Source organism: Erythrolamprus reginae, unplaced genomic scaffold, assembly GCF_031021105.1.
Source record: "Erythrolamprus reginae isolate rEryReg1 unplaced genomic scaffold, rEryReg1.hap1 scaffold_414, whole genome shotgun sequence".
NCBI lineage: Eukaryota > Metazoa > Chordata > Lepidosauria > Squamata > Dipsadidae > Erythrolamprus > Erythrolamprus reginae.
The window spans coordinates 1-13,836 of NW_027248781.1; the positions used below are offsets into that span (position 1 = coordinate 1).

A 13,836-nucleotide genomic window follows, 5' to 3' on the forward strand; every position below is an offset into this window, starting at 1 on the left:
CTATTCTATTCTATTCTTGATGAACCCCTATCAATCATTAAATGTTGTACCACATGATTCTTGACAAATGTATCTTTTCTTTTTATGTACATTGAGAGCATCGGCACCAAAGACAAATTCCTTGTGAGTCCAATCACACTTGGCCAATAAAGAATTCTATTTTGTTCTATTCTATTCTATTCTATTCTTGATGAACCCCTATCAATCATTAAATGTTGTACCACATGATTCTTGACAAATGTATCTTTTCTTTTTATGTACATTGAGAGCATCGGCACCAAAGACAAATTCCTTGTGAGTCCAATCACACTTGGCCAATAAAGAATTCTATTTTGTTCTATTCTATTCTATTCTATTCTTGATGAACCCCTATCAATCATTAAATGTTGTACCACATGATTCTTGACAAATGTATCTTTTCTTTTTATGTACATTGAGAGCATCGGCACCAAAGACAAATTCCTTATGAGTCCAACCACACTTGGCCAATAAAGAATTCTATTCTGTTCTATTCTCTATTCTATTCTCTATTCTATTCTATTCTTGATGAACCCCTATCAATCATTAAATGCTGTACCACGTGATTCTTGACAAATCTATATTTTCTTTTATGAACACTGAGAGCATCTGCACCAAAGACAAATTCCTTGTGTGTCCAATCACACTTGGCCAATAAAGAATTCTATTCTATTCTATTCTATTCTATTCTTTCTGACTTTCTGATAAGCAAAGTCTATAGGGAAGCCAGAATCCATGTACAACCGACTTCCTAAACAACATGATTCATTTAACAACTGGGCCCGAAAAGTTGAGAAACGGGGCAAAACTCACCCAACCAACGTCGCCCTTAAAGATGGATATTATGAGCTCCATTGTGGCCCTACCTGCACACCAGCTCGCTTACCTCTTCCATTGTTTCCGGCACGGGGCTGCTGCTAAACGGCTGCGTTTCTTTCGCCTCCAAGGGCTCCGATTTGGAGATCCTGTTCAGCTGGTCCACGGGCGTGGCGCTGGCCTCGGCTGCCCCTCTCGAGTTGTGGCAGGCGGAAGCTACCCCGACGATGGGCTCGTCGTCGTCCGAATCGGGCAACGGGGTCGGGCTGATGTCTTCCAAGCCGGTGCTGGAAGGGCGCGAGGAAGGGGTTGGCGCTCGGTAGCTGGGCTGCGAGTTCGGGATGGGGGAGAGCTGGGAAGAGGACGAAGATATGGGGCTGCCTTCCATCCGTATCTCATTGTCCGAGTCGTGCTCGTTGAGAAAATAGAGTTTTGATCTCTGCTCTTTTAAAAGCATTTCGATCCTCGAGTCTAAACTGTTCGGCTGGCTTTCCGATTCGACAGTCGGCGTGCCGGGCGTCTCGCTCCTTTCGGGAGTCTGACCAAAGGACACCCCAACGGGGGGCTCACTAAGACTGTCGGGCTCCGGGGGCGGCGGAGGAGGAGGAGGAAGAGGAGGCGGCTCCTCCGGTTTGTCCTTCGCGGGGACGAATTCCGCAGGGGGAGCGGGGCTGCTTTCGGCGGTCACCTCGGTGGGGGGTGGGGGTGGGGGCCGCCGGTATTCCAATTCCCGGGACGTTTGAGAAAACTGGGGCTCTTCGGGCTGGGGGTACGTGGCTGGAGCCTGGTAGGGGGAGAAGGCCGATTTGTACGTCGAAGCACCTGAGTGACTCGCGGGGGACGCCTGGGGATATTGCACCGTCTCCGGCTGATGGGACTTGAAGGCGCCGAACTGGTGCTCGGAGCTTCGCAAAGTCCCGCCTGTGTTGTGCACGTAGTGGTGGCCCAGGCGGCGGTTATAAGCGTCCGTGAATTTCGTTTCGTGCCTCCGGGGTTTGTAGCCGGAGTCCTGTCCGAAATGGTAGGCCGGCGTGGTCTGTCGACTGGAGTAGGCGGAGTCTTGGGAAAAGGGGGTCCCCCCCAGACGTGGGGTCACAGGCGTCCCTTGCGACTGGGGGGTAAACTGGCTGTAGGAGTTGGGGGTGTCCTGTCGACAGCTGGAAAAGGCCGTGTCGTGGGAAAAGGGGGTGCTGCTGTTTGGGGTGGTGGAGGATCCCGCCGAAGAAAGACCGCTGTCCTTCAGCCGTTTCAGAGTGTCGGCCAGCTGCCCAAAAAAAAAGGCAAAGGAGACAGGTAAATAACAGGTGAGAACTACTAGAGCAGGGCTCCCCAAAATTGGCAACTTTTGGGGACCAACTCCCTGAATTCCCCAGCCAGCAAATACAAAATGCACGTCCTCCTACTATGACTCCCTCCCCTTGGGCAGAGAAGGAGACTGAGGTCTTGCTTAGCTGCTAACCCTGGTTGAATGGGCACCTACCAAGTCAGGGTGTCACCTGACCTACACAAAGTTTGTCTTAGATGCCGAGAAGGAAACACAGCCCTGGGACAAAATGTTCCTGACGCTGAGGTCACTCTTCCCTCTAATCTATTCATCTGTCTTTTTAAAACAAAAAATAATAATAATCCTGTGCAGAATTAAATACACTATTGGGGGGGGGTTGTTTAAAAAAAGCTAGGGCTTCGATAATAAAATGGCGAGAATACACGACAGGGCCAGTGGCATCTCTCCAAATATGGATCGTTAAGAACCAGAAAGAGCAGCAGCCCATGATTGCTGTCAATTAAAATTTACTTTGACATCTTCAGTGGTTTCGGGAGTCCGAAATGCGGAGCACAATTAAAAGGAAACTTTCAAAATGAGGCAGATTCTAGGCATTGCAGGAAATATATGTAATGGAGGGTGTGTGTACACACACTCACATACACACATATTGGATTAACTACCTACTATCTCAGGGACCACCTTCTGCTGCACGAATCCCAGCGACCAGTTAGGTCCCACAGAGTGGGTCTTCTCTGGGTCCCGTCAACTAAACAATGTTGCTTGGTGGGACCCAGAGGAAGTGCCTTCTCTGTGGCGGCTCCGGCCGTCTGGAACCAACTCCCCCCAGAGATTAGAATTGCCCCCACCCTCCTTGCCTTTCGTAAGCTACTTAAAACCCACCTCTGCCGCCAGGCCTGGGGGAATTGAGATACACTTTCCCCCTAGGCCTTTACAATTTCATGTATGGTATGTCTGTATGTATGTTTGGTTTTTTATATTAATGGGTTTTAAATTGTTTTTGGTATTGGATTATTATTATATGCTGTTTTATTATTGCTGTTAGCCGCCCCGAGTCTCCGGAGAGGGGCGGCATACAAATCCAATAAATAATAATAATAATAATAATAATAATAATAATAATAATAATAATAACCAGGCCTGGAAATTTTGTCCTAAGTTTGAACTGGAGCGGGTTTTACAATTTTTTCAGTGACCACATGCTCATTAAGTGACTACAGCTTTCTTAATGGGATAGGGTTTTTTTAAGTGGAAATTTTGCAAATAAGGGTCCCAAATCATGATTACAGTATTGCAGGACATTGCACACTGTGATAAAATGTTGCCAATTGCTCATATTGTGATAATGTGCAATAAAGTATAGCTCAATTGTTATTTCTTTCCAAGTCTATTGTAACTTTGAACTGTAAATAAACAAACAATCATAGATCAAGAACTACCAGTATACACATGTGCACAACCAATCTACTATATACAACTATTTTTATTAATAGTGATTGTTTCTTCATTGCTTATTTGACCCCTACAGCAATCATTGTGTGGTACCACATGATTCTTGACAAATGTCTCTTTTTCTTCTATGTACACTGAGAGCATCTGCACCAAAGACAAATTCCTTGTGAGTCCAATCACACTTGGCCAATAAAGAATTCTATTCTATTCCATATTCTATTCTTCCATATTCTAGTCTAGTCTATTCCACATTCCAATATTCTATTCTATTCTAAATGTCATTCTTAATTCTAGATCAATTGAACCCTACGAACAGGAGGCTGAGGGAAAGGGAAGAGAGATGGGGAACTGTAACAGTTTAAAAATTCAACAACAACACAATGTTTCCTCTATAATTCTGATGGGTTTTTTTAAAATGCAGAAACTGCCAAAGTCCCTGGTTCTGTATCTGCATCCCGACAAGAGAGGATGCTTCAAACAGGAGAACCACGTCATGAAATTGCTCAACAAGAGTTCAGTTTCACAGCTTTTTATTTAAAAAAAAAAATCAAACATCCAAAAGGCAGCGGGAAACACAAACTGATAAAGGGGGTCATTCTTTATCAAGTGGACCAGGTGTCCACTTGGCTGATTTTTGCAGCCTTACTTGAAAAGACACCGTCACAAAAACAACATATACGATAGGAAAAAAACATGATCTTTCTAATGAAATAAAAATGGAGATGATTGAAGGCGAGAAAAGAGAGAGCTCTGTTTCATCACCTTCAATCATCTTCGTTAGAAAGAGCAAGTTTTTTCTGTCTCTGTTTTCTCACTTTCAATCATCTTCATTTTTTTTTCATTACAAAGATCATGTTTTTCCCCATCATATGTGTTGCTTTTGGGGTGGTTTCTTTTCAAACAAGGCTTCAATTCCACCTGGTTCACTTGACAAAGAGTGACCCAAAGGGAAGGCCATCGTCCCAAACCAACTGTTGCCTTTTTGCTCTGGTCTGGTTGAGTAAAATTATGGAAGATTCAAGGTTGAAGAAAAGGGTGGACGGAGCTGAAAAGAAGGCATTTAAAATTCTAGGCAACAGGTGCTTCCATTGAGGAGGGGAGACAGTTCCCAGGAAACCTAAGCTGAACATGGATAGTTTTAAAATATTCATTTAAATTCTAGCCAGACAAAAGTGAACACTCACAATGGTTGGAAACTCCTTGTACTTAATTAAACACCGGTCCAATCTAAAATGACTTACAAAGCCAAATAAGGAATCCTGATTTTTTTTTTTTTTAAAGCAAGTGACACTTCCAGGAAACAACTGATTTTCTTTTCTTAGCATCTGGTTGTGGTGTTTTGCACAAGTGGTCTTCTTTGCCTCCCTTGTCCAAAGGTATAGGGTCAAACTTCAATTATTAACACTACCTTCAAGACGATCTATGGAGTCTGCGGAGAGGGGCGGCATACAAATCTAATAAATAATAATAATAATAATTTTTTTCTCTCTCCTGCCCCAAAATTGGACTAGGCGACTTCTTAAGCTGCTCTCACAAACCTATTTCAATTGAAATCGGTGAAAAATGTGGAAATGTAGGTCTTCTTCCTCCCAACTAGGATGAAGCTTTGTTTTGACCTGGGCCTGGGGTAAAATCAAAGTTTGTGGTTTCCATTAAAAGTCCCTGCTTCAATCTGATTTCTGATAAGCAGTCAAAACCCCATTTTATCATGGTCGACTGTCCATATAAAGAAACCACAAGAAATGGACATCACTGTCAGAGCTCAGAAGAAACTCAACAACCTTTAAGGTGATTTTGACAAGTCGGTCATATAAACAGTTAAGTCCGCGTGAAATGTACAAGGCTACTCTGGATATTTGGAAAGTCAATTGGAATAATATGAATTTTGTTAGGGAATGAAATATACACTCATCCTACCGTTCTACTTACTTTTCTACAAATACTTCTTTTATAATCATTTATTATTCTTATAGGTTTTAATTAACATGATAAGATAGATAAATGGATTATTGATAGTAATAAGATACAAATATGAACACTAAATTTTTGTTACAATGTAAGATACACACTTTTAAATGTAATACCATGTAATAAATACCCTTATCATTTTTGAATTTATGTATCCCCCTCCTCCCCCCCATTTACCCTTTGTTAATTAATAAACTTTATTTTAATATATATATATATATATACACACACACACATATATATACACAAATATACACACTGCTCAAAAAAATAAAGGGAACACTTAAACAACACAATATAACTCCAAGTAAATCAAACTTCTGTGACATCAAACTGTCCACTTAGGAAGCAACAGTGATGGACCATCAATTTCACTTGCTGTTGTGCACATTCAACTTTGTACAAAACAAAGTATTCAATGAGAATATTTCATTCATTCAGATCCAGGATGTGTTGTTGTTTCTTCTTAGCCTGGAGCGCCACTTACATACAAACATACCATGCATAAAATTGTAAAGGCCTAGGGGGAAAGAGTATCTCAGTTCCCCCATACCTGATGGCAGAGGTGGGTTTTAAGCAGCTTACGAAAGGCAAGGAGGGTGGGGGCTATTCTAATCTCTGGGGGGAGTTGGTTCCAGAGAGTCGGTGCCGCCACAGAGAAGGCTCTTCCCCTGGGCCCCGCCAACCGACATTGTTTAGTTGATGGGATCCGGAGAAGACCCACTCTGTGGGACCTAACCGGTCACTGGGATTCGTGCGGCAGAAGGCGGTCCCTGAGATAATCTGGTCCGGTGCCATGAAGGGCTTTATAGGTCATAACCAACACTTTGAATTGTGACCGGAAACTGATCAGCAACCAATGCAGACTGTGTGACATGGGCATATTTGGGAAAGCCCATGATAGCTCTCACAGCTGCATTCTTAAAACGAACCAAGTTCCAAACATACCTGCAGGGTCTCGCTGAGGGTGGGGGACGCATCTTGTTCAGTCTCCACTGGCAGAGTCTGCGGAGTATACAGCCCGTTCACCAGGAGCTCGTAAAAATGCATGCGCTTCTCACCTGGACAGGTAATGAAAATCACAGTTAAAGACCTATAGGCCGACCTATAGAATGACCTAGAGCGCTCCCTCTTGCCTTAGGTGGAAAAAGCAACGGATCTCTCTTCTGGACTTTGGGGTTGTCCACTAGTGACCTTTGTCTGCATGCAAAACAAGAAGGGGGGGAGTATCTCCCTTTTCCAGGTGTCTAAAGGGTAATAATAATGACTGACAAGTCACTAAATAATGGCACAATGGTTCCTCTGCTGATGGAGAAGGAAGTTATCTTAATTTAATGGCTGCGATCTACCCTCTATGTTCAGATCTAGCAGTTCCTGAATGTAATTGTTCAGAACAGGAGAGTCACGGTAAGAGAATTAGGGAATAATCAGAACCTTCACATCTGCTTAGAAACACAGAAGTCTGACGGCAGAAAAAGACCTCCTGGTCCATCTAGTCTGCCCTTATACTATTTCCTGTATTTTATCTTACAATGGATCTATGTTTATCCCAGGCATGTTTAAATTCAGTTATTGTGATTTACCAACCACGTCTGCTGGAAGCTTGTTCCAAGCATCTACTACTCTTTCAGTCAAATAATATTTCCTCACATTGCTTCTGATCTTTCCCCCAACTGACCTCAGATTGTGCCCCCTTGTTCTTGGGTTCACTTTCCTATTAAAAACACTTCCCTCCTGGACCTTATTTAACCCTTTAACATATTTAAATGTTTCGAGCGTGTCCCCTCTTTCCCTTCTGTCCTCCAGACTAGACAGATTGAGTTCGTGAAGTCTTTCCTGATACGTTTTATGCTTAAGACCTTCCACCATTTTTGTAGCCTGTCTTTGGACCCGTTCAGTTTGATCCATCTCTTTTTTGTAGGTGAGGACACAGTATTATTCCAAATGGGGTCTCCCCAGCGCTCTATACAGTGAGATCGCAATCTCCCTCTTCCTGTTTCCAGCTCTTGCTTCTGAGCTTCTCCAAAGGGGCAACTAGATTAGCCTTGTTCTACTTCTTGCAATCCCAATGCAGTTGTGTGAAGTTGCATGTACTTAGCATGTCTATCTTGGTCAATCCGGTCAGAATTCCTGCAGGACAGGCCCACCACACAGGCTGAGGGGCTGAAAAAGTCATTTACCTACTGAACTCTCGACTGAACTGCAGTCTTCTGAGATCATGAGTGACTCTTGCCTCAACCACACATTATCACACTCAATTATAATAAGACAAGATTGTGCAATTTCACTGGGCAGGTTACTGTCCTAGTTACAAAAAAAATAAATAAATCAAAGTATCACTAGATAGGACTTATTATCTCAGTATTATCGTAACAGCTGCAACACGTTTACTATACGCTAACACACAAATTTCACCTTAAATGACTCAGAGTTAAAGTTACAACACTTTTAAGATCTCTGGGGTTATAGTCTTCAGAGGCCAACGTTTAAGCATTATGCACCAACACCGAACGTCACACAATTAACTAAAAAGTATTGGATGTTTCAGAATCCAAAGAGGAAACAATTATTTCAAAGGCTAGTATTTATATAGGGACCTACAACTTCATTTTTATTAGCAGTAAGCGGTCAAAAACGCATGCAAAATACTAATAGCAGCCTGGAGTTTCAAGCAATTACGAATTATAAAGATTTCACGTTATTGTTTTCATTTAAAGTCAGAAAGACTTCAGGCTACGATCACTCGTTAAGTAAATGTTGTTTAACTCACTGGAATTACTCCAAACTAATAAAGTTAAGGTTGGGCTGGACTGGAAATATTAAAAGCTCAACTGACGTATCACAAAGTACTCGGGGCAAAGCTGAAATTGCAGGTGACGATATCGTTTATTGATTATGTGTCACTAGGCAGAATTAATGCCATAGGGCCTCAAAACAGCGTGGAAAGTACACTCAATAGTCACGCCGTCAATCTGACATATATTTCCTCTTCGTTGTTCGATCCATTTCTGTCTAATATGCATGTCTGAATCCTCTGGTCACAACACGTGTGAAAAAAAATGTTTTATATCCGCTGAAATTCAGTGAACTGGATCAAAATTGTGTCCCAGCATTTTAGCACTGGAAACAAACACGCAGTTTCACACTAAAATATACAAAAAACGCCTTTGTTTACATAGGCTTTTCAACAACACTTGCTCCAAAAATGTAACATTCCCCCCTTCTTCTTAAAAGGGATTTTCCTGGTTCTCAAGGAAACAAGTTACATGTTCTATATAGAAAGTAACAAATTGGTGTGAATGACTGAAGCATATTATTTCTTTGCTGCAGGCAAGAAAGGAGGGGGGAATACAGCAAGGGAAAAATAAATAAAAACAGTTTCTTGTCCATTTAAGAATTATATACACCCTTAGTTGCTTTGCTTATGTCTAAAATTGAACGGGTCCAAAGACGGGCTACAAGAAGGGTGGAAGGTCTTAAGCATAAAACGTATCAGGAAAGACTTAATGAACTCAATCTGTAGAGTCTGGGGGACAGAAGGAAAAGGGGGGACATGATAGAAACATTTAAATATGTTCAAGGGTTAAATAAGGTTCAGGAGGGAAGTGTTTTTAATAGGAAAGTGAACCCAAGAACAAGGGGACACAATCTGAAGTTAGTTGGGGGAAAGATCAAAGGCAACATGAGAAAATATTATTTTACTGAAAGAGTAGTAGATCCTTGGAACAAACTTCCAGCAGAGGTGGTTGGTCAATCCACAGTCACTGAATTTAAACATGCCTGGGATAAACATATATCCATTGTAAGATAAAATACAGGAAATAGTATAAGGGCAGACTAGATGGACCATGAGGTCTTTTTCTGCCGTCAGACTTCTATGTTTCTAGTAGGGCAAGCACTCCACTCGGAAGGAATAAGGGTACACTGTCTCTTTAAGAGGCAAGGGAAAAAAGATTTTGCTGTCCCCTTTAAGAATACTGATTTCCACGTAAAGGGACCAGATAAAAGGAAAGATTCTCCCATAACCCCCCTTGCAAGGGACAAATTTTCCAGATTTTTATTTTCTCAGACGTTTTTCTAAAGGGGAATTCTTCCGCCCCCCACCATCTTTTAAGGGCAAAGCAAACTTTGGGCCCAAGAGGTGCGAGGAGGGGCCAGCGGGGTGGGTCAGCGAGAGTGAGGGACTGAATGAGTGAAAGTGAGCGGATGGCAGCATTTGCTAAATTACAGCCCTGTCTCTTAGCAACCGACAACACATCCAACTCCACGTGACAACCGAAAGCCCAGAAAAGCAAGGGGTGTGTGTGTGAGAGAGGGAGGGGAGGAGTGACAGCCATTTAACAGTCTCCCCCTTTTAATTAATTGACAACAACACCCCGAGATCTGCCAACGAGCCCTCCAGGATGGGGGCAAAAGGTAAGGAGAGGAAAGGGGGCGAGATGGAGGGAAGGGGGGTCCCCCACCTTTCGTATCCAGCTGCACGTGGATGATATTCCCCATGACGGAAGTGTTGTGCAGGTGCTGGACGGCCTCCCGGGCCCCTCGGACGGTGGCGAAGACGACTTTGGCGATGCCCAGGTGCTTCCTGTTCTTGGGGTTGTACAGAATCTCCACTTCTTCCACCTCGCCATATTTCTTGCACATGTCGCCCAGGAAGTTTTCGCGGATGTTGTCGTTCAGCTTGGCGAAAGTGACTTGCTTGGGGGGCACGGGCCCCACGTAAAACTCATCAATCTGGAGAGGGGGGGGTGTAGGGTTGGTTCATTGGGGGGGGAAGAGGAAGCAGAGCCCATTCCGCGAGGGGTGGGGAGGGGGAAGAAGGAAGGAAGAGGAAGGGGAGGAGGGGGGGGAAAAACCACAGGGATGGGAGTCAGTCGACGACGGTTTGGTGGGAAAAAACGAAAGTTTTAAGAGGCTTCTCTTGACAAGGGAGAGCAAAGCGAAAGTTTGAAACGCTCCTCCTCTCCTCTCCTGCGCTCGTGTGGTGGAGTGAGAACTCCCTCCCTGGCCATGCCTTGTTTACACAACAACTGACAGTCTGGAAAAAAGCAAGCGGATCCCCTGCCCCTTCTGACAAAACAGCCGCTCAACTTCTACACCTGGCCGTCTTTCGGCTGCGGCATTGCTACGCTCTCTCGACAAACGAGAAAGCCCGAAAAAGACGTCCAAAGCCCAGCACTGCTCGACACCCCCCCTTCCCTCTCTCTCTCTACCTTAAATTTCGGGACGGAGAGTTCCAGTTCTTTCGTTTTGGTCCAGATGCGTCCTATCCTGGGGTCCTCCACGCACTCCACGGGGGCCAGACTGGGATTCTGCAACAATAATCATAATAATAATTTTTAAAAATCAATGGAAAAGCAGCCAGGGGTTGTCACTCCCCTCCAGCAGGTAGCCACGCGATCTTTGCCAGCAGGGCAAAATAAAAACTTTACCCTGCAGAACTGCAAAAGCCAGGAAGGCAAAAGGCAGGGTTGTTGTTTTTTTTAAAGGGGTGGGTGGGTTTTAGATGCCACGGGAGATGAAAAGAAAGAAATAAAGAAGAAAGCTGCAGACTTTTCTTTTTCCCCTGAGATGTTACGTTAAGGGGGGGGGGGTGTTTTGCAACTTCAGCAGCTTTGCAAGTCCCCCCCCACTTCCCTAGAAAGAGGACCAGGTTTTGGAGAGGATTTTTTTTGGGGGGGGGGTGCAAGGGAAAAGTGGGTTGGGGGGAGAAGGAAGGAAGGCATGCATGCATACATGGGGACCTTTCTTTTCTTCCACACACACACCCCGCCAGCCACCCTAGGGACCCCCCCCTTACAGGAATGCTGAAGTGCTGCCCATCGTAGCGGTAGAGCTTGTGCTGGCCTTTCTTCAGCGCCGGGTCAATAATCAACTTGTAACTTTTCCAGTGGTGGTTTTTCTTCTCGGCCGACGAGGGGCCAGCCGGGCCGCTCTCCATGCCGTTGATCCAACCTGGGGAGCAGGAGGGGAGAGGGACGGAGGATGAGTTAGAAAAGGGGGGGCGAGGAAGGAGAAAGCGGGCAGGAGGAAGAAGAGGAGGAAGAGGAGGAAGGCAGCCCAGGGGACCCCCAATCTGCCTTGCAGCCCGAGCCAGCTGGGGGGGGGGGGGGGAAGCGGCGGTGCCTTTGCTGCTGCTGCCCCATCGGAGCCACTGGGGAAAGGAAGGAAGGAAGGAAAAGAGAAAGGGAAGGAAGGAATGGACAGAAGGGTAGGAATGAATGAAGGAAGGAAAAGAGAAAGGGAAGGAAAGGAAGGAGTGGAGAGAAGGGAAGGAAGGAAGGAGGGAGGGAAGGAACGGATAGAAGGGAAGGAAGGAAGGATTGAGAAAGGAAGGAAGGAAGGAAAAGAGAAAGGGAAGGGAAGGAATGGATAGAAGGAAAGGAAAGAGGGAAGGAATGGAGAGAAGGGAAGGAAGGAAGGAAAAGAGAAAGGGAAGGAAGGAAAGGAGGGAAGGAAGGAATGGAGAGAAAGGAAGGAAGGAAAAGAGAAAGGGAAGGGAAGGAATGAAAGGAAGGAGGGAAGGAAGGTATGGGTAGAAGGGAAGGAAGGAAGGAAAAGAGAAAGGGAAGGAAGGGAAGGAATGGAGAGAAGGGAAGGGGCAGCGGCGCTCACTTGAACTCAGTTTGCGGACCGGCTCCTCGCCCGTCTTGACTCGCTCCCCCGCCGCCACCGCTGCCGCCTTGCTCTCTTTGAAAGACATTGTCCGCCGGGCCGATCGTCCGTCCGCGGGGCCAGGAGAGGCCTCCTCCGCCTCCGCCGCCGCCGCCGCCTCCCGCCTGGGCCTCGTCCGCCTCCTGCTGCCGCTTCACGCGGGGCCGCGGGCTCCCTTCGGCGGGGCCGGGGCGCCTCCTGCCGCCTGGGCGCTTTTCCTCCGCTTGGCGAGCCAGCACATATTGTGCGTGCGCGCCGCCCGCCTCCTCCCGCCGCCGCCGCTGCCTCCTCCTCCTCCTCCTGCTGCTGCTTCCTCCGGCGGCCGCTCAGGCATCCCACAATTCTCCGCCAGGGAAGCTGGGCGAATGGCTAACCGCCCTCCGCCGAAGGCACATTCACGGCAGCTGCGCCGCGCAAGGCTCCCCCCCCCCCTCCGCCGCTGCCGCCGCCCCCGCGCGCCCGGCCCCGCCCCTCCAGGCCTCCCCCCTCCGCCCGCCCAGCGCCTCCCTCCCCCCCCGCCCGGCCCGCGTGGAATCTGCCGACTGCCTTTACCTAAAGGAGGCCGGGCCAGACCCACCGGGGAGGAATGGGGGGAGGGGATGAGCAAAAGAGAGGGGGAGACTATGTGAAGGCTTGTTTGGGGGGGACACGGGGGAGTCCCCTCCCCTCCGAGGTTTGGGACAGACCCACCTGGGAGGATGGAGGGGGGGGGAAGAGAGCGGGAGACTATGTAAAGGTTTGTGGGGGGGAGAGAGAGAAAAAGAGGGACTCCGAGAAGGGGATTGTAAAGGGGAGTTCCCCCCTCCGAGATTTAGGCCAGACCCACCGAGAGGGAATAGAGGGCCGAGCAAAAGAGGGGGAGACTACGTGAAGGCTCGTGGGGGGGGAACACCGTTGAGTCTGGGGGAGTCCCCCTCCCCTCTGTGGCTTGGGCCAGACCCACCGGGGGGAATAAGCAAAAGAGAGGGTGAGACTATGTGAAGGCTTGTTGGGGGGGGCGAGCAAAAGGGGGACTCCGAGAAGGGGGGGGCGAGAGGGTGAGACTATGTGAAGGCTTGTAGGGGGGCACAGTGGAGACTGGGGGAGTCCCCCCCTCCGAGGCTCGGCGGCCCCTTCCCTTCCCCGTAGGGCGGGGAAGGAGGAGGAAGGAGGGGCGCCCCCGTTTTGTTACAATGTGTCAATTTTTTACCATCCCAGGGAGGAGGATGAAAGGCGCGCGGGCAGCCAATCAGGAGGCGCCTCCCACCCTGCTCCCTCCCCCTCCCCTCGCCTCTCCCAGGGCGGCTTTGTCGGGTTTGGGGCACCGCGAGCGGAGTGAGGAGGGGGGGGGCTTTTTTGTCTGCGGGGGGGTGGGCTAACGGGGAGCCTCGGCGTGGCTATTGGCTAGCCGGGAGGGGCTCAGCCAATCGGGGCGCCGCTCGCATCCGGCTCGGCGTTATTAGAGGCGGCGAAAGAAGCCAGCCCCGCAGACGGCCGAGGAGAGGCGGCCGGAGAGGAGCGGGGAGGGGGGTGCGCGCGCGCATGCGCTCGGCCATGGTGGGGTTTTTTTTTCCCCTGCACCAAAAAAAAAGAGTTGCCTTTCTTTGTTCGAGGGGCGAGGAGCGTTTCCCCGCAGTGCAATGCCTGGCCGCCTTGTAGGAAGG

The 13,836-nt window shown here is 47.5% G+C and overlaps 1 protein-coding gene across 1 annotated transcript; it reads right to left on the bottom strand.

The window, feature by feature from the left end:
• Positions 1-904: 904 nt before the first annotated feature.
• LOC139156197 (histone-lysine N-methyltransferase SETD1B-like) lies at positions 905-12,587 on the bottom strand (the record flags this gene model as incomplete). Its single annotated transcript, XM_070731481.1, has 6 exons — positions 12,155-12,587; positions 11,340-11,494; positions 10,753-10,851; positions 10,003-10,273; positions 6,488-6,600; positions 905-2,098 (listed from the first exon to the last, which is right to left on the bottom strand). Coding segments are annotated over exons 1-6 (1,920 nt in total), but the record flags the coding sequence as incomplete, so codon positions are not given.
• Positions 12,588-13,836: the final 1,249 nt, after the last annotated feature.